Raw genomic sequence first — 21672 nt, forward strand, 5'->3', positions numbered from 1 at the left:
TGTGTAAAAAACTTACCCCAGACATCTCCTCTGTACCTACTTCCAAGCACCTTAAAACTATGCCCTCTTGTGGCAACCGTTTCAGCCCTGGGAAAAAGCCTCTGACTATCCAAATGATCAATGCCTCTCATCATCTTATACACCTCTATCAGGTCATCTCTCATCCTCTGCCGCTCCAAAGAGAAAAGGCCAAGTTCACTCAACCTGTTCTCATAAGGTATGCTCCCCAATCCAGGCAGCATCCTTGTAAATCTCCTCTGCATCCTTCCTACAGTTTCCACATCCTTCTTGTAGTGAGATGGCCAGAACTGAGCACCATATCCTTAAGTGGGGTCAGACCAGGGTCCTATATAGCTGTAGCATTACCTCTCAGCTCTTAAACTCAATCCCATGGTTGATGAAGGCCAATGCACCATATGCCTTCTTAACCACAGAAATAACTTTCATTCCTGGAATCATTCTCATGAATCTTCTCTGAACCCTCTCCAATGTCAGTATATCCTTTCTAAAATAAGGAGCCCAAAACCGCACACAATACTCCAAGTATGGTCTCACGAGTGCTCTGTAGAGCCTCAACATCACATCCCTACTCTTGTATTCTATACCTCTAGAAATGAATGCCAACATTGCATTCTCCTTCTTCACCACCGAATCAACCTGGAGGTTAACCTTCAGGGTATCCTACACAAGGACTCCCAAGTCCCTTTGCATCTCTGCATTTTGAATTCTCTCCCCATCTAAATAAGAGTCTGACCGTTATTTCTTCCACCCAAGTGCATACACTTTCCAACATTGTATTTCATTTGCCACTTCTTTGCCCATTCCCCTAAACTATCCAAGTCTCTCTGCAGGCTCTCTGTTTCCTCAACAATACCCGCTCCTCCACCTATCTGTGTATCATCGCCACATTTAGTCACAAATCCATTAATCCCATAGACAAAATCATTGACATACATCGTAAAAAGCAGCGGTGCCAACATTGACCCCTGTGGAACTCCACTGGTAACTGGCAGCCAGCCAGAATAAGATCCCTTTATTCCCACTCTCTGTTTTCTACTGATCAGCCAATGCTCCACCCATGCTAGTAACTTCCCTGTAATTCCACGGGCTCTTAACTTGCTAAGCAGCCTCATGTGCGGCACCTTGCAAAGGCCTTCTGAAAATCCAAGTACACAACATCCACTGCATCTCCTTTGTCTACCCTTCTTGTAATTTCCTCAAAAAATTGCAGTAGGTTTGTCAGGCAGGATTTTCCTTTCAGGAAACCATGCTGGCTTTGGCCTATCTCGTCATATGCCTGCAGCTAATCTGTAATCTCATCCCTAACAATTGATTCCAGCAACTTCCCAACCAGGCTAACAGGTCTATAATTACCCTTCTGCTGCCTCCCACCCTTCTTAAATAGCGGAGTACCATTTGCAATTTTCCAGTCACCCTGTACAATGCCAGAATCTATCAATTCTTGAAAGATCATTGTTAGTGCCTCCACATATGCGCTCTGGTAATAAATTTTACTTTGAACTTTTAAACTTTAAATGTTTGTAGGATCCACCAAACATAGCGACTGCACATCCCAATCCTTGCGTGGGAATGGCCCAAACTGAATGGCTCACTAGATATTTTGTATTTGATATATTGCAGCAGGTCCAATTTTATTTAGTATATAAGCAGGGATTGTGGTTGGTAGAGGGTTAAAACCACCATGACAGAACAGAACAATGGACAATGTACTCAACCGTAGCAGATATCTGGAGATCGCCACATAAATGATCAGAGAAGTCTGAGAATGTTAGAAAATATTAGCAAAGAGATTGATTATGACTTAATCGGAGTCTCAAACTCTTGACTGCACATGGAATTCTAAATCAGGAATTGTTCCGAGGAGACATGAAGAGCAATGAATACTTTGTGAAGTAAACACGACTATAGGCTGGAACCAGACTGCATGAGATCACAGTCTGAGGCCTAACAAACTGAAAGCAACTAGACAGTGGCCAGCTGCCTGCAGTGTGAATGAAAAAAACAATAGGTCCACTCTAAGACATCGCCAAAGGCCTCAATGGCAGGCAGAAGAGCTGTCTATTGATAATAATAAGTGAGATAACAGAAGCCTACGCAAAAAAACCCAGAAAATATTTAGGTGGTTAGGGCCTGGTCATGAGACTATCAAACCTACTTGGGTGACAGGGATACTGAATGAAGTGACAGAAGCAAGCAATTCCATGCTCTTCTGTATATGACTGGCCTAGGGCCCCTAACTGGGAAACTACACACTGAAGTGCTAAATGGAGGAGATTTTCTGTAATTGGACAAAGATTGTTGAACCTGGACGCAGGTTTAGATGCTTTAGGAGGATTGCTGGTATTTGAAACTTCCAAATACAAAGGAACATGACCAAAGTGATTTTTCTCCCCCTTTGACAATTTTGTCTCAAATGGAGCTGCAGAGTCATGTTGGGCAATCTGTTAGCTTTTGTGTGAGGGAAGGGGCGGGGTTTTGGGTTTGCAAGTTTTGTTTTTTTCTCCTGTTTGTGCAGGGAGGGGGTTGGTGTCATTTCTCAATGGCTCTTGTGGGTTTTTCTGCATTTCATGGTTACCTGGAAAAGGCGAATACCAGAGTTGTACACGCAGAATTCGATAATAAAACTCAGTCAGAATTCAGAATAATTGAATTGAGCTGGTTTCCACTCTAACAGAAAAGAGCCCATCTAGATTTACACACCTGTGGTAATTACTTAAAGGAGCCCTCCATTTGGTGCCACATCGCTTATACCCTTGCAACAGACGACCTACAGGTTACTCAATGCATGTTTCTCACACAGTAAAACCACACCAAATAGCAAATAGGTTTTCTTTACATACAGTTAATGAGTAAAATCTTCCAGTTCCAATGTAAAGTTCACTCCTGAAACAATATTTGCTCTACGCTGCATGACCTACCAAATGCATGCATTACCATTTTTCAATTTCTTACCTATAAAGTATATTTAATGCCGCTGTTAAAACCACCATAGTTTTCTTGCAAAATATGGACTTACAATATCTTTAATATCCAACCTAATAAAGACTGGGGATGCAGAGGTTTGCATGATGTGAATTTAATACCCAATCAAGTTTAATGCAAATTTGAACCAAGCAACTAACTATTTCTAAACTAGGCCTTTGCAGAACAATTTGCTATGCCGCAGAAACATTGCAATTGTCCAAGAATAAAATAGTCATTTTAAGCAAATCATCTGACCTGGACCAGTTATTGAACGAGGCAGGAATAACATCCCCACAAGCCTCAGTATTAGCTGTATGTACACTTGACCTGAATCTGACAAACAAAGTTAGTTTCTGATGGTTTTAGTTAGAATGGTCGGGCTCTTATGGGTGTAACAGGAAGCCACATTTCTCTAACCAACCACTAAGAGGCGTGGAAAGCCATCTAGTGCCTGAAGATTGTCTCCCCCTAGGAGAGGGAGGGAGGGGAAGGGGAGAGAGGGAGAAGGAGGGAAAAGGAGAGGGAGGGAGAGGGAAGGGAGGGAGGGGAAGGAAATGGGGGGGAAAGGGGAAGGGAGCTGAAAAGAAAAGTTAAGAAAGACAGAATACATAATCGAGATACGCCACCCAACAACCCCTCATTTAATCTGAGCCTAATCACAGGACAATTTATAATGACCGGTATGTCTTTGGACTGCGCAAGGAAGCTGGAGCCCCCGGAGGAAACCCATGTGGTCACGGGGTGAAGGCACAAACTCCTTACAAGCAGCAGCGGGAATTGAACCCGGGTCGCTGGTAACCACTACGCTACCGTGCTGCCCTATTTTAGATAGATAGATAGATACTTTATTCATCCCCATGGAGAAATTCAACTTTTTTCCAATGTCCCATACACTTGTTGTAGCAAAACTAATTACATACAATACTTAACTCAGTAAAAAATATGATATGCATCTAAATCACTATCTCAAAAAGCATTAATAATAGCTTTTAAAAAGTTCTTAAGTCCTGGCGGTAGAATTGTAAAGCCTAATGGCATTGGGGAGTATTGACCTCTTCATCCTGTCTGAGGAGCATTGCATCGATAGTAACCTGTTGCTGAAACTGCTTCTCTGTCTCTGGATGGTGCTATGTAGAGGATGTTCAGAGTTTTCCATAATTGACCGTAGCCTACTCAGCGCCCTTCGCTCAGCTACCGATGTTAAACTCTCCAGTACTTTGCCCACGACAGAGCCCGCCTTCCTTACCAGCTTATTAAGACGTGAGGCGTCCCTCTTCTTAATGCTTCCTCCCCAACACGCCACCACAAAGAAGAGGGCGCACTCCACAACTGACCTATAGAACATCTTCAGCATCTCACTACAGACATTGAATGACGCCAACCTTCTTAGGAAGTACAGTCGACTCTGTGCCTTCCTGCACAAGGCATCTGTGTTGGCAGTCCAGTCTAGCTTCTCGTCTGACTGTACTCCCAGATACTTGTAGGTCTTAACCTGCTCCACACATTCTCCATTAATGATCACTGGCTCCATATGAGGCCTAGATCTCCTAAAGTCCACCACCATCTCCTTGGTCTTGGTGATATTGAGACGCAGGTAGTTTGAGTTGCACCATATCACAAAGTCCTGTATCAGTTTCCTATACTCCTCCTCCTGTCCATTCCTGACACACCCCACTATGGCCGTGTCATCAGCGAACTTCTGCACATGGCAGGACTCCGAGTTATATTGGAAGTCTGATGTGTACAGGGTGAACAGGACCGGAGAGAGTACGGTTCCCTGCGGCGCTCCTGTGCTGCTGACCACCGTGTCAGACCTACAGTCTCCCAACCACACATACTGAGGTCTATCTGTCAAGTAGTCCACTATCCAATCCACCATGTGAGAGTCTACTCCCATCTCCGTTAGTTTGTGCCTTAAGATCTTGGGCTGAAGCAAGTCATGCATTGAGCTAGTAATTTTTTAAATGGATAATACTTTAAATTGCTGGATTAATCAATCCAGATTATTTTATGGCCATAGGATATCAATACAATGGCAACCATGCAAATTAAATTAGGACCAACATATAACTCAGAAAATTGAAAGTTTGCAGATACTGGAAATCTGAAATAAACAAGGAAAATGCTGAAAACACTCAGCAAGTCAGGCCATAACTCTAGTAAATTTGAAGACCTTCTTACAAACGTTTGTATAAGAACCCAGATTAAGTCAAATTCTTGTGTGACCCTGGGTTCTTTCTAATAAAGGGCTCTTGAACTCAAAAGTTAATTCTATTTCTCTCGCCATGGCTGCTGCCTGCCCTGCTAAATTATTCCAGTGTTTTCTGTTTTTGCAAGGGATAGATTTTAAATACAAAGAGGGTTAAAAATCTTTTAGACAAAGTCTGCAGAGGTACAAACATAAGTACAGTCAAAACATTTCAATTAAAATGCGCAATGGAAAACAGAGTGGAATTTTCTAATGCTTGCTATTTAAGCAAAGGATTTATGTTGAAATGTAGTTCAATTGTGCAGATTGCCTTCAAGACTAAGCTTCACCAAAGCACACTTCACAATACTTGCTTATTAATGCAAATATCTACTCAGGCAATCATGTGGCAGTAACTCAATGCATAAGAACATGCATGCATGGTCAAGAGGTTCAGTTGTTTTTCAGACTAAAACATCAGAATGGGGAAGAAAGAAATTTGTATCAGTATCAGAATCATTAACACAAGAGATTCTGGAAGCTTTCAGCAACAAACACAAAATTCTGAAGGAACTCAGTAGGTCTGGTAACATTATGCAGGGGAATAAATAAGTTAACATTTCAGGCCGAGGCCCTTCATCAGATTTTGCAGCAGTACACTCGATCCTTTCATCAGCATTCATACAGACCATAAATATTTAAGTGTATTTATATACATGGCACTGAATATAAAATAATAAGTTGTTTGAATATATGACTATCAAAGCCTGTATATGCGCAGAGCAAGAATGACAAAGGTGTAGTATGATTAAATGTTTTCACCGTGTCATGTTAGCAATGCTGGGCAACAAAGTGTGGGAGCAGCAAACCAAGCCCACCATATAAAAGAGAGAGAGGGAGAGGGACACACACACACACACACACACACACACAATCAATTGGCCGCAATTGATCCGATACAGTTCACTCATTATAAGGCATATATTACTGAATGCATCGTAGCACAGGCCACTCCAGGCCACTCTTGTCATGTAAAAATCCCAAATCATTAGTGTGTTCTGCATGGAATCTTCCTCCTGTGAGATGCTCTTTTAAAATTTCGAGAGAAAGTGAGGGTTGTGGAGGAAAGATGGATAGAAATAGCCATTCTAATATCACCCCCACACCTCAAGGAATTTGGGCATCATATTTTCCCTCCAATCATAGACAACAGGTGCTTAGTTAAAAATAAATAATCAGAGAGGAATAAGCGTGCAGGAGAAAAAAGACAAGTATCAAATTATTGGTAAATGAGTTGCATCCTCAAAGATTAAATTTAATCTAACATTGTTTAATCTAACATTCAAATGCTGTTACCTTGGAGAAATAGTTATTTATTTAGAGATACAGTGCAGAAGATGTAAGTTATAAAGCCAATTCAATTCAATTCAGAAGCTTCTCAAAGTCCAACCCTATGTTCCTGTCATGAGAGATGGGAATGGGTAAGGCTGGCCAACAGGGCTCTGGTGATGCTGTCCAGTGGATTACAGAAACATTGATGAACTCCAACCTTACCATCGACTTTGGATGACGGAGATGGGAGATCATCAATGGACTCTGCTCCACTGGGACCTAAGGGCCCAAGAAGACATGAAGAAGACAGTGCTGACCAGGCTTTTCCTGCCCAATGAGCTTTGCTACCCAGCAACCCAGGAAACCGGAGCACCTGGAGGAAACCCGTGTGGTCACGGGGAGAATGTACAAACTCCTTACAGACGGCACTGAATTGAACTCTGATGCCCCAAGCTGTAGTAGCACTGCAATATCCGCTCTGCAGAATGATGCAGTAGAAGTTTAAATAAATGCAATTAGTTTCTGCAATTCCAAGCAGAAAATACTGCATCCTTTGGAGAACACGAGGTAGATTCAAAATGTATTCAGCCCAAAAGATTGTTAAGGAATCAATCGTATTTCTGCAAACTGCCTATTGGTCACACATTACTGACAAGCACAAGGAAAAGGTCAAAGGGGAGGGAAAATGGAACAGCACTGGTTTCCCCTGAAATCTGGAAAAACATTTTTAACCACAAGTGTCTATAATGAGGTCCAGACTGTGAATTAAGTTTTCAATAAAGTGTGAGGTCTGTCCCTTCACTCAGCTTGATGCTTCCTCTTCTTCACCAGTCCTTCACTGAATTATATTGTTTAGAAGGTTCAGCCAAGAAAGTTTTATACGAGGGCTCTAAATCAATTAAAATGAAACTTGCTTCCCATTCTCTTCTGCAGGAACTTTTATTCAAAGCTCAGCTTGCAAATGGATTCCAATACTATCGTATGGCAACCTGGGAAGGGGAAGAGAGAAGCCAGGCGCAACATTTCACAGAAAAGCCATACTGGGTGTAGAGTTGCACCAGCACCGGTTGAGTAATAGCACACGTGTTTAACCTCGGTTTATTGGAAGAGCAGGACAAAATTACAATGTCACAAATAGGTTTACAATAAATGCGGTCTTGCTGACTGCAGCACACAACACAGTACAAATGTGGCATTCATCGTTAAACTTTTAATGGATGTTGGACCGAATTGTACTTGCTAGCAATACAGCTACTAATTTCTTCACATCCGGAGAACGTACAGTACTCTTACTTCCCTTTTACTAAAACCTCAAAATTAACAAGTGACAGCACCACAACAGATGAACTTGATTGGTTTTGAGTGTTAACTCCATTACTAAGGGTGACAATAAATGCAAAGTGATCAAACTCACAGGAATTTCTGCTTCAATGTGTAATACCCTGCAAAGGCTGTACTAGACGCATCCTTCAAACTCCAGGTCCAAGCTCTCTGTGGTAAGTGTTTTCAAGAGCATGAGTGATTGTGTTTTGATAGATGCATTGACGAACTTCATCACAGAGGAATGGGACATTCAGTTTTGAATGTGACTACACATTAAGACAAATGCAGTGTGATCAATGTGTCAACTGAGTGAGGCAACATGGTATTTAAGTGACGGCAGCAGAGACAAATGAGTGGAGATTTGGAGGGACGGAGGTAAATAAGATAAGTAAAAAGACCTCGGCTCGGTGGGGATGACCCACAGTGTAGGGTTCTTCTGCTACTGAAGAGGTGGGGGCTGGGCTGAGTGAGGAAACCCCTCGTGTGGCAGCATACCACCCCAGAGTGAGCAGTGCTATCGATGTGTAGGAATGTAGAAGAATAGCACTGAAACAGGGGCTCCCAACCTGGGCATAAAAAAGGTTGGGAACCCCTAAAAGCATTGATTATGTTTAAAGAATGAAAAGGCATTGCATGGTTTAATCTTGCGAGTATTTTTTCTGAATAATGTTTATTTTGACAAAAATGCCCTTTACAAAATAACAACCTAATGTGGATATCTGATTTTACTATCATGCAAATTACTAGAGATGTTTGGGGTGTAGAGAGTTTAGTGGCAGATTGTTTTAGAATTCAAAGTTATTGTAAACCAAAGTAACATCAATTCTACATCAAATCCACTTCATGGTGCCAATCTTAAAAACTCAGCTTATGGTTGTTTCTACACAGTATTATTCTGAATACAAGTTGGATCTAAAGTAAACTGCTGATAAAAAAGATAAGTTTCATTCTCCATTGAAACTAATTTATTGTGGTGATTTATATGTAAATGGAGTCATATAATGCCACTAATTCAAACCCCTCTCAGACAGTCAGTATAAATGACTGATTTTTACTTTTAAGAACAGTGGGAGCAGTGCAGCCAAACACAGCAGTTGTTTGTGTCAAACTGCAGCCCTAACAACAAGGAAATGTCAGGGCAATCACGCTTTTTTCTCCAAATGGCATGCTTTCTTTATCAATGAAAAGCAATTTGGTTTTCTTTGCAATTTGAAAGTATAAAGTGTTTCTAATAGTGTCACCAATGTTCTGGTTCACTGATTACACCTTCACCTGTCTGTCATAAAACCATGTGTACAAATCTCATTCTCAGCACTCAATAAATGCTAAGCAACACATGTACACAATGTTGGAGGAACCTCGCAATTCAGGCAGCATCTAAGGAAAAAGTAAACAGTCAATGTTTTGGGCCAAGATCCTTCATCAGAAATTTCACATTAACACTTTTCCATAAATGCTGCCTGACCTGCTGCATTCCTCCAGCACTCTGTGTGTGTGTGTGTGTGTGTTGCTTTGGATTTCCAGCGTCTACTGATTTTTTCATGTTCTTAATACTTGCTAATGTATTATAGTACATTACTAAAGAAATGTTTTCTGATGAAGGGTCTCAGCCTGAAACGCCAACTCTTCGTTCCTCTCCAGAGATGCTGCCTGACCTGCTGAGTTTCTCCGGCACCTTGTGTGCATTTCTCCAGACACATCAACCACTGAACCTCTTGTTATCCTCTTGTTAACACCAAAGTGTTATCCTCCTGTCAAAGAAAATTCACGACTTCCCTTTTGCTAGTTGCAAAGGAACCCATGACAATATTACCTCATGTTTGTGGGTCGTAAAGACATCCATTTTCTGTGCAATGAAACGATGAGTTCGAAAAGCAAATACGCGAACAGTGCAAGTGTCCTGAAGTCCCTAGAGGTGGTTGAGCAGAATCATAAACACAAGAACTTCTGCAGATGCTGGAAATTTTGAGCAACACATACAAAATGTTGGAGGAACTCAGTAAGTCAGACAGCATCTAAGGAGGGGAATAAATGGTTGATTTTTCTGGTTGAGACTTTTCATCAGCACTGATGAAGGATCACGGCCTGAAACACCAATTGTTTATTGCCCTCCATAGGTGCTGCCTAAGTTCCTCCAGCATTTTCTGTGTGTTGCTCCGTGTCAGAATCAGGTTTATTGGCACTGTCCTACATGAGGTGAAATAAGTTATTTTGCACCAGCAGTACAGTGCTATATAAACCATTGACTAGTTTGGAAATTTTGCTACTGATGATTTTTGAAATGTGACAATGGGAGTTATTAACAGTGGTCATGTCTCCCACACAAGATTTAATTCCCTCTCTGACAAACACCTTGTATAATTTAACCCTGAACTTCACACATGGACTTTGTAAGCTGAGGAAAACATGGGCTGGAGAAATGATACAAAATTCCGCGTTATTGCAATGGTACATGAATGGATGAGTTAAATGTGCAATGAAACTGCCTGCATGTACTTTTTGTGCAGTCACTAACAGTTTAAGGAAGTGACATTGATGTCAGCCATTTTGTAGAAGTTGCATTGTAGATTCCTGTCACAAAGCACCTTTCCACATTTAGACCTTAGAAAAAGCAAAATCAAAAAATCAACTTTTCCTAAGCCACGTGCACTTTGCAGCCAATTGTATGTAGGTAGTATCATTTGAAACTTAATGCTGCTCAATTAATTCAAGTCAATGCAAATTATTGAAATAAATCAAGTATTAAAAAGTAATAATAGTCAATATAATACTGGCTTATGAGATGGCATTTAAAATATGTCAACAAAAGCTCAGGCAAATTTCTACTGAGGTACAGTGGAGAGCAGGCTAATTGGCTGCATCATCAGTTGGTGTGGAGGGACCATTGCACAGGATTGGAAAAATTGGTAGAGAGATCTAAACTCAGCCAGCTCCACCATGGGCACTAGCCTCCTCAGCATCAAGGAGATCTTCAGAAAGCGATGCCTCAAAATGGAGGCATCCACCATTAAGGACCAACCCCCCCCACCCCCAGGTCATGTCCTCTTCTCATTACTACCACCAGAGAGGAGGCACAGGAGCCTAAATACCCACACTCAACATTTTAGGAACAGCTTCTTCCCCTCCACCATCAGATTTCTGAACAGTCCATTAATCCATCAACACTACCTCACTAACTTGTGCTCTCTTTTCGCACTAATTATTTTATCTTCTGTATTATATACTTTTTATTATAATTTGTAGTATATACTTTATATAACTCTCTTAAACAGAGTACTTTGCCAGCTAAAATTAGAAAGCTATTTTCCTATTAGCTAGGTTACCTGAACAGAAGTAATATGCACGATGTTTAAAAATGCATCTTCATTATTGGAAACACGAGAAAATCTACTGATGCTGGAAATGCAGAGCAACACACACACAAAATGCTGGAGGAACTCAGCTGGTCAGGCAGCATCTATGGAAAAGAGTAAACAGTTGATGTTTCAGGACGAGACCCTTCTTCAGGACTGGGGGAGGGCAGTAACATGTATGAATAAAAAGGTGGGGGGGAGGCCTCAGTCCTGGAGAAGGGCCTTGGCCTGAAACCTCAAATCTTTACTCTTTTCCATTGATGCTGCCTGACCTGCTGAGTTCATTATCGGATGCCTCAAGTTTCATTTGTAAGTGGTGCAGCAATGATGCAGGTATATATTCTAAGTCCAACTTTCACTGCAGGGATTATGTCTAAAGAGCCACTTGGAAACTGCAGTGTATCACACAAAAAAGTGCTTACAGTCTATTATTCAATGTCTTTATGCTTAAATTCTGTCAGCACTGGTTAGAAGTATTTGAACAAACAAATACTGCGGGGTTGAGTGTAGAAGAACGATAAGAGATCTATAACATTATTTAAAACACATTTACTGCCCTGTAACGTTCAGTAATTATTACACCAACAGTAGTAGTAACAAATTATGGACTAAATCACTTCACTGGTGTGCTGACCTGACAGATCTGCAGCAGACTGCCAATGCAGTCCTTTCAGTCTTGGCCACAATCCATACTGCAAACCTGTTAACTTGCACAAAGCAGATAGCATCGCTGTTCAGGAACAGACCGTCAGATTACAACTAGTGATTGAAATCAATTGTGAAAATAGGGTTCCACCAGCCAGCAGTATGATTTGGGATATTCACCCAAATTCAGGAAATGAAATCATGACAGAAGCTACAAAAAGAGTTGAAAGCTCTTTGTGCAACTCTTGCCAAAGGAGAGAGCGCAGCATCGCTTCTCGGCCTTTTGGCTAAGATCAAGTGTAGGAGAGAGCGCAGCGATCCGTATTCTCTTACTGATGGCCGAAAACACAATAATAATTCAGTTCTTTTTATTGTTAGCATCTCATGTAGGAAGGCTAAGTAAATAGCAGACACAAAGCTGTCCTTTAATATGCTGAGCATCCTTTTAAGTTATTATACTTTTGTTGAAAAGGCAAGTTAAGGTCCTATACAAAAATTAAAAATAAACAGGATGCGAAAAGAGCATATAGACATACATCTTCCTCCCCACCAAACTCCAAGATGTACCCTACTGCTAACTCTTTCTCCTAGTTCTTTTGTTCCTCCATTTTCAGCCACAGATCCTCCTAAAAGCAAAAAAAACTACGGTAATTAGGAAAAGGTGGTGTCCTCTTCAGGATCAACATGGTTGTCTATGAGTAGAACCACACGAGACAAGAAGCTGTTAAATGAATATTTCTTATTAGTATTTGCCATGAAGAATGTCACGGAAGCTAAGGAATTGCACTGTAAAATGGTAGAACTTGGAAAGTTAAACCAAGCAGGACTTACTAAGTAAATGGAAAAGTTGTAGAACAGAAGGACCTAAGGTTACGTGTGCAGAGTGGTGGCACAGGTAGACAGGGTGATGAAGGCGGCGTCTGGCATGTTTGCCTTCAGTAGTCAGGGGACTGAGTATAGAAGCTGGGATGTCACGTTGCAACTGTGCAAGTGCACGACCACGCTCAGAGTAGTGTGCTCAGTTCCGATTGCTCAGCTATAAGAAGGATGCTATTAAGCTGCAAAGGGTGCAGAAAAGATTTAGAAGGATGTTACTGGAACAGGGGGACTTAGTAATAACGGGAACTTATAAAAGAGAGTGGTTGTAGACTCTTTATATAGAGACATGGGTGATATAAAAAATGGAGGGCTATGTCAGAGGGAAGAGTTAGGTTGAGTTTAGAGTTGATCAGCATAACACGGTGGACTGAAGGGCCTGTACTGTGCTGTTCGATCAGGAGATGGATAGGCTGCAACTTATAGGTGGATGGTCACAGTCTTTTTCCTAAGGTCGGGGAGTCTAAAACTAGAGCACATAGATTTAAGGTGAGATCTGGGAAAGATTTAAAAGGGAACTGAGGGGAAACTTTTTCCGCACTGAGGGTAGTGGGTACAGGAATAGGAACGAGCTGCCAGAGGAACGTTTCAAATAAAAATCATTTAGACAGATACACGGACAGAAAAAGTTTACAGGAGTGTAGGCCAAATGCAGGCAAACAGGTACCTTAGCTGGCATGGGTGAGTTGTGCCAAGGGGTCTTTTTCCATGCAGTACAACTCTATAATAATTCCGAATGGTTTCAGATTCTGCCGAACAGTAGTTCTTCTTAAGTTTAAAATCAATGTACCGTGAGGGCCAGGCATAAGCAGTTCATTACAAAGTTGCTAACCAGATAAATACTTCTGAAGATGGAATCAGTATATACAAAATACAGGATTTTTTTTCAGAAGGAGGGCACCGATTTATTCATGACTACTGGCCAATAAAACTTGGAAGTTCTGGAATTAGCTACCCAAAGAGTAGGAATGGAACTTCATAAGACATGCAGTTCTTCAATGCTGATTACCTGCCATTAAATGAATTGAATTGACATATCCTTCATATACATGAGGAGTAAAAATCTTTATGTTACGTCTCTGCCTAAATGTGCAATGTGTAATTTATAGTTATTTATAATAAACAGTATGTACCACAGGGCAGTCAATGTGATCTTCCAATGATATTCATAAGGGAACAGCCGCTCACAGGGGAGGTACAATTAATGCATACTGAGAAGCTGTTGAGTTGTCTCTGTTCTCTACTCAGGAAAAGCTAGCCAGTGCACAAACACAAGAGATTCTGCAGATACTGGAAATCCAGAATAACACACACAACATGCTAGAGGAACTCATAGGTTAGGCAACACCTTCCGGATAAAGAAATTCTTCCTCATTTCTGATCTAAAGGGATGTCCCTCTATTTTGAGGATGTGCCTCTTGTCCTAGACTCACCCACCACTCACTTTACGAAAACATCCTCCCCACATCCACTCTATCCAGACCTTTCAAAATTTGATATGTTTCAATGAGATGCCACTCCACCCCCACCCCAGAGCCATCAAACACTCCTCATACTTTAACCCTTCCAATCCTGAAATCATTCTTGCGAACCTCCTCTGGATCTTCTCCAATGCCAGCACATCTTTTCTTTGATAAGGCTCAAAACTGTTCAAAATGCTCTGTGTCGTTTGACCAATGCCTAAAAAGCCTCAGCATTGCTCTTATATTCAAGTCCTCTTGAAATGAATGCTGACATTGCATTTGCTTTCCTTACCACTGACTCAGCCTGCAAGTTAACCTTTAGGGAATCCTTCACAAGGACTCCTAAGTCCATTTACACCTCTGATTTTTAAACTTTCTCCCCATTTAGAAAATAGTATACACCGTAATTCCTTCTACCAAAGTGCTTGGCTATACATTTCCCCACACTATATTCCACCTGTCACTTCTTTGCTCATTCTCCCAATCAGTCTAACTAAGTTCTTCTGCACACTCCCTTTATCCTCAGGGCCAGATGATCCTGATTACATAGTGTAACAAAACTGTCACTAGCCTACCCCTACCTCCCCGTGCACAAAAGAGGGAGAGAACTGAAAATAATGGCCCAGATAAAGCTGTGTTCACACTCTGCTTTGTGTTAAACTATTAACTTTTTGAAGTTAGTCTATTCCCCCGAGATTCAAAATTTAAAAATATGAAAATATAAAATTATCTAAACAGGGATAAATCAATTAAAGTAATTCATGGAATAAAAACCTGAAATAATTAAAAAATGTGAACTATCTTACTGTTACCTTCATCCTCTTGGCTGTGAAATTTCCACTGAGTAAGTGAAGCATTAAAGCACATCTGTGCTTTACCTCTGGACGTCCTATTTAAATCAAATCCTGAACCCACTGCCACATACACGAGTGTATGCCAGAAACTCAAAATGAAACCACTCTCACTTATTAACAGAACTTGTTGTTTCAAACACCATTACTGTCACAAGTTTTAAAAAAACTGCCACATTTAAACCAGCTTAATAATGGGATGAAATTTAAGAAAGTGGGTCATTAAGATATGGGCAGCCCATAGCTCTATCTAAATATTTGTCTCAGCTTTAAATATAAATAGTTTTGCTACAATTATACATAAAAATATTGAAAACCAGTTCTTAATTCTTGCAGATATTAAGAAGTCTCAGCAAGCTGTTCTAAGCTTCAAAATCCTCTGCCTTAAGAAATAACATGGAAGCAATCCAGTTGACTATACTGGCACTACTAGTAAATGGCCTGATGGGTTCAAGTACCACGGACCGCATATCAACAGCAAATTTCAGTATATCAATTGCTCAAAATACATCATTAGTTGAAAACTCAAATACGACAATGTCTCCAACCAATGCAAGTGAACTTCCAAACAACCACCACAACATCACTTCTAATTTCACGAATTTGACGTCTTCCACGACTTCGCAAACGGTAACGTTATCATCCAAACCATCTACTTCAAGTCTGGCCTCTCAGTCAACTTCAAATGTGAAGACAAATAATCCAACTAAGTTACCGACAACTAAACAGGTGATGAGGAAGTCAACCACGAAGGAACAAAGTAACGACAATGACAATCTGAATGCAAGCATGATCATCGCTTGCATCATAGGTGGATTATTGCTACTTTTGGTGGTCTGCATTATTGGCATATTCTTGACAAAAAGATGCTTAAGAACAAATACAGTGCAGGACCTCTCCTGGGCAGGAACTTGCCCAGGACCAGTTGGTGAAGATACTGAACACGCATCCGAAGGCTGTGATCTTAATTCTACTGCAGCGAAACGCCCCTCACTCACCACCTTTCTAACCAAAAAGTCAAAACGTGATTCCTTACTGGATCAATATAACATGGAGGTACAGGAGGTTCAAGGGATCAAGAATTTAGCTTCAACTGAGACTGAAGAAGAGACACCGCCTGAAGTCAAAGACAATGACAAAGAAAAAGAACCACTAGTTTTAACTGAAACACCAAGTCAAGAATTTCCACCACCGCCTGAGACAGAGCTTCCTCTGAATGAAGGTGACCAGCAATCTCCAGCGCTCGCAACAAATGCAGAAGCTTCGGACTTGCCAGAAGGTGTCCCTGATACAGTTTCAAACAATAATGATTTTCCTCCCCCGCCAATGGAATTTTTGGATCTTGTGAATGATTCTGATTTGCCTCCGCCTCCCTGAGTAGAGATCAGAAGTAGCAGATGTCTGTTTTAGCTCTCTCAAATGTATTGAAGGCGGCCCAGTGTAGGGTCTTCTGAAGCTATAAGTAAAAACTGGTTCTCTGCAGTAAATGCTTCCGTGCATTAGCATTTGATCACTATGTTTTAAAATTAGATGTGACAAAATTATGTACTATACCTAAAGTACAAAACACAGCATCTTTCCAATACACAAATTAGATGTGGGTTCATTAACAGAGGTACGGCATTTGTTCTGCATTGCAACCTTATTGCTGCATTTCTGCTTTTGGCTTGATTAAAACGATAGATAAATAAGTCCGTCTTATTTCAACTTACAAAGATTGAAGTCTATTCTTACAATTTTTTATTTCACTCCCACCTCCCTGTACCAAGGACCATTAGCTAACACTGGAGAATCTCAATATATTTGTCTTCAGCAATTCCACCTTCAGCAGTAATCCTACGTACAGTCTGTGAATGAAATTCTGAACCATCATCCTACAGTAAACGCAGCATTTGCTCTACTTAAATGGCAAAGCAATTTTTAGGCAACAAATTTAAAAAAACTTTGCTTAGTTTCCTAAGTTGTTGTTCAAGGGTTTGGCTATAGGCTGACTTGATTCTGTAAATGCAATATTAAGACCAGTATCCCAAAATGTGAAAACCTTTTATTTTTTAATTGTTTTGCAAACTTATGGCACAAAGAATACTTTTAGAGATGGATTCAAACTTTGGTTTTCTGATTTCATCACATGGCCTCATCTGAGCCTTAAGGCCTCAATCTTAGTCATTATTCCTTCTAAAAGGTATTATTAGGCTTGCTTTATTTCTTCATTTGCAGTTTTCATTTGTGCCAAAATTACATCCAATGAATCTGTGTTTTCGCCTGTCTGCCAATTCTCCTTTTAATCAATACTCGCATTTATATTCTGAGAAAATCTGAGTCTAAAACTAATGGGAGAGCAACACACACAAAATGCTGGAGGAACTCAGCAGGTTAGGCAGCATCTATGGAAAAGAGTACAGTCGACGTTTTGGGCTGAGACCCTTCATCCAACAGGATTCCATTCCCAAGCATGTCTTTCCCTCTCCCCCATTTTCTGCTTTCCACAGGGATCGCTCCCTACACAACTCCATTGTCCATTCATTCTTCCCTACTGATCTCCCTCCAGGCATTTATCCTTGTAAACAGATCAAGTGCTACACCTGTCCTACAATTCCTCCCTCACTATCATTCGGGGTCCCAAACAGTCCTTCACACTTTACCTGTGAGTGTGATGGGGTCATCTACTGTATCCAGTGCCCCAGGTGTGGTCTCCTGTATATTGGTGAGAATTGACGCAGGTCAGGAGATTGCTTTGCTGAGTACCTACACTCATTTGCCAGAAAAATAATGGGATCTCCTGGTGACCACCCATTTTAATTCCACTTCCCATTCCCATTCTGACACGTCAGTTCATGACCTCCTCAGCTGCTGTGTTGAGGCCACACTCAGATTGGAGGAGCAACACCATATATTCCGTCTGAGTAGCTTCCAACCTGATGGCATGAACATCGATTTCTCGAACTACTGGTAAAGCCCCCTTCCCCTGCCTTCCTATTTCACTCTCTCACCTTATCTCCTTACCTGCCTCACCTCCCTCTGGGGCTCCTCCCCTTTTTCTTTCTTCCATGGCCTTCTGTCCTCTCCTACCAGATTCCCTCTTCTTCAGCCCTGCATCTGTTATACCAATAAACTTCACCTTTACTTCACCTCTCCCCAACCTCCCCCAGTTTCACCTATCACCTCGATGTTCTTCCTCCCTTCCCCCCCACTTTCTTACACTGACCCCTCATCTTTTTTTCCAGTCCTGATGAAGGGTCTCAGCCTGAAATGTCGACTGTACTCTTTTCCATTGATGTTGCCTGGCCTGCTGAGTTCCTCCTGCATTTTGTATGTGTTACTCGCATTTACATTCCAACCCTACCTCCAACAATGTCCATCAGGAGAGAGATCTGATCTCAATTCAGGGATCTGTGCATGCTCTTCATATCCCAATGGTAATGAAGAGGGGGATTGGTTTTTGTATACATGTACTGAAGTACAGTAAAAAGCTTCTATTGCATACTGTTCATATAGATCCAACAATTACACGGTGCATTCAGATAGAAGGTGGTAAAACAATAATAATGCATGGAGCTAAAATGCATGGTAGCATAGTGGTTAGCACAATGCTTTACCTGGGTCCAGTTCCCGCCTCTGCCTGTAAGGAGTTTGTACGTTCTCCCCGTGACTGTGTGACTCTCCCCCCGAGTACTCCGGGTTCCTCCCACAGTCTAAAGACGTACCGGTTTGGAGGTTAATTGGTCGTTTTAAATTGTCCTTGGCACGGCTTGACGGGCCAGAAGGGCATATTCCACATAGTATTTCAATAAACAGAAAAAATTATGCAATCGGTAAAATGAAAGCAACAAGTTTTCAGAATGGGCTTGAGGACTGTCACAGAAAGTACCATGCCGGTAAACGACCCTGACTGCTATCAATGTATTTGATATCACTATAAATTTGGCCCATCTACAGTTTTTGAGAGCACAGACATAAATTAGTTAAATAAAGAGAGGCAATGCTCCAAGTTTAAGGATGAAGACAAAAGCACTGGAGTTTTTAGGAAGGTACGATGGGGCAGTTATAATGTAAGATCCACAGACCTAAGATCATAAGGGGGTAGATTCTGATGGGTGAACTTAATCTCAGTTGCCTGCATAATTATATGCGAGGTGCACATTTGGGGAGAGCAAGTTATAAATAGTTCATTTACTCAATGCTCTTCCAACTTTAGGCACTTGGATAAATCCATGAAAACCCATGTGATTGTTGCTAGCATGTCGTAGAAACAGCAATGAGTCTTAGAAGCTTTAACTCTGCACGATTGTTAAGAATATTTCATTTTAGAGTTCCACTGAGTCCAATTTGACGGTAGTTGAGACAAATTGCTAAGCAAAAGATTTTTGGCACTGCAACAGGGAACTAGTGCTTGGAATTCTATGCTGTATGTTCCCTGGAACAACACAGTGCCAGTCCTGTCTTTGGTTTAGACTGATTACTCTTTCCCCCCCCCAAGGGACAGGTGTAGAGAGTACATTAATTTCCTCCGCACCACCCCACCCCAATTTGCCACAGAAAATGCTTTGCACAATCAATGTGGCGTGGTCAAAGCTCACAATTCCCTGTTTTCATTTAGGAAAATTCCTTGCTGTGATGATTTCCATTTTACTCCCCATTTAAACCTTTTAAAAATCATAAGGAGTTGAAAGATGATCCCAGTTTAAAAAAAGGGCACAGTGGACAGAGAATGCATTTCAAAACTACTACTTAATAAGCATTTTGGTGGCACACTAAATCTGTACATTTGTTAATCTGAATGTAACTAGCACCAAGTTTCGTTACTGCATAACAAAAAATGTAATAAAGGCAACAAGACTGTCACCGTGAGTCTTTCTTAAATGCATCTCAAATTAGACAAATAGAACGCTCCACTGCACAAATCTGATGGCATTTCAGTTTGAACTCGTTATCTTAAATGTTGGGAGGATTACAAATTAGAGTATATACTCAGGAATTAACTTGAACTCAGGATGGTTGCACTATCCAACAGTGTAGCCATGCTAACTTTAAATTAATTCCAATGAAAGTACTACATTCCATGTGGATAAAATAAACAGATTTTCAAAATGGGCTTGGGGAGTGCTGCATAACCTGTTCGTTTGACAGCCCTTTTAATGACCCCATATTATATAAAATTACAAAGTACTTTCCAGGTCATTAAAAAAAAAGTTTCTAATTATACAGATGAGATGAGCCATGAGGATGCACGGAGAAAAATTTAGAACTGAAACATTGGGGTTAATAATATAAGACAAAGGAGCATTAGATAGCTCCTTGAACTCACTCCATCTGTGCAATGAAATCACGTTTGATCTGACGTTTGGTGTTGACATTACTTTCTTGCCCAATCACTCCACAGTTGGACTCCCCTATAATTCAAAAGTTTCAGCTTTTACTGTTTCAATAACACACCACTTCAGAAGCAGACAATTTTGAAGATTTATCTTCTTCAGTGACAAGAATACTTCGCTCATCTCAATCCTACCAAAAGGATGAGAGACGACTTGATAAGGGTGGAAGAGGACAAAAGGCGACTTGATAGAGGTGAATAAGATGATGAGGTACAGATCAAGTGGATATCCAGAGACCTTTTCCCAGGGCGGAAATGGCTAACGTGAGGGGGCATAATTTTAAGGTGACTGGATGCAAATATAGATGAGCTATCAAAGGTAGTTTTTTTTAAAAACAGAGAGTGGCAAGTGCATGGAACACATTGTCAGGGGCGATGGTAGAGGCACATACTTGAGGGACATTGAGGACATTGCTAAATGGGCACATAGATAAGAGAAAAATGGAGGGCTGTGTGGGATGGGAGGGTTAATTTGATCTTGGAGTAGGTTGGAAGGTTTGCACAACACTTGTGGACTAAAGGGCTTGTACTGTGCAGTATTGTTCTGTTCAACTATTTACTCTGAGACCCCATTCTCTATTTTCAGACCCAGCATAATGGTGAACGTTCATTCTGTCAAGTCTCCTCAGTCTCTTAACCGCTTCAATTAGGTCACCTTTAGTTTTAACCTCTGGAGTGTAGGCCCAATCAACTTAAATCATCCCAGTAATTACTATCACTCCAATGAATCTTCATTACGTTGTCTATGAGGTAAGTGCATGCTTCCTCAATAAGACCAAAACTTTATTCCCTACTTGTTGTTCATGTCCATACCATTCAGAACTCTGAGTGGTATTAGTACATTAGATTCAAGACTGTTTACTGTCATTCTTCAGTACACAAGTGTAAAGCAGAATGAAATCATTGTTACTCTGGATCTGACGCAGCTTTAAAAAATAACAATAGGCGTAAAGAACACTAAAAAACTCAATAAATATAAAAGCAATCCTAAACACATAGACTGGTTGTGGGTGGTGCTTATATAGTGGTGTTAGGGTGGGTTAATGGGTGGAGGTGTTGATCCCTGATGGGGGGAAGTAGCTGTTTTTGAGTCTGGAGATCCTGGTGTGGGTGCTGCGTAGCCACTTCCCTGATAGGTGTGCGACAAACAGTCCACAAGTAGGGTGGGAGGAATCCTTCATGACATCACTTTGAATTAGGCCCATCTACAGTTCTCAAGAGCACAACTTAAAATTAGTTAAATAAAGGAAGGGAAAATCCAAACTGCAAGGAAACGACAAAAAAA

General features: G+C 41.0%; 2 protein-coding genes and 1 pseudogene across 7 annotated transcripts in view; 2 read left to right on the forward strand and 1 right to left on the reverse strand.

Moving 5' to 3' along the window:
- LOC140731641 (neurofibromin) overlaps positions 1-21672 on the reverse strand; it is a 359419-nt gene that overhangs the window by 105302 nt on the left and 232445 nt on the right. The window lies entirely within an intron of this gene.
- Positions 7530-19856, forward strand: LOC140731640 (uncharacterized). The gene is made up of 2 exons (XM_073053255.1): positions 7530-8001; positions 15353-19856. The coding sequence occupies exon 2, from the start codon at positions 15413-15415 to the stop codon at positions 16391-16393; it is 981 nt and encodes a 326-aa protein (XP_072909356.1). The 5' UTR covers positions 7530-8001; positions 15353-15412; the 3' UTR covers positions 16394-19856.
- On the forward strand, positions 12094-12308 carry LOC140732561 (U2 spliceosomal RNA; annotated as a pseudogene).

This window comes from Hemitrygon akajei, chromosome 8, assembly GCF_048418815.1.
Source record: "Hemitrygon akajei chromosome 8, sHemAka1.3, whole genome shotgun sequence".
NCBI lineage: Eukaryota > Metazoa > Chordata > Chondrichthyes > Myliobatiformes > Dasyatidae > Hemitrygon > Hemitrygon akajei.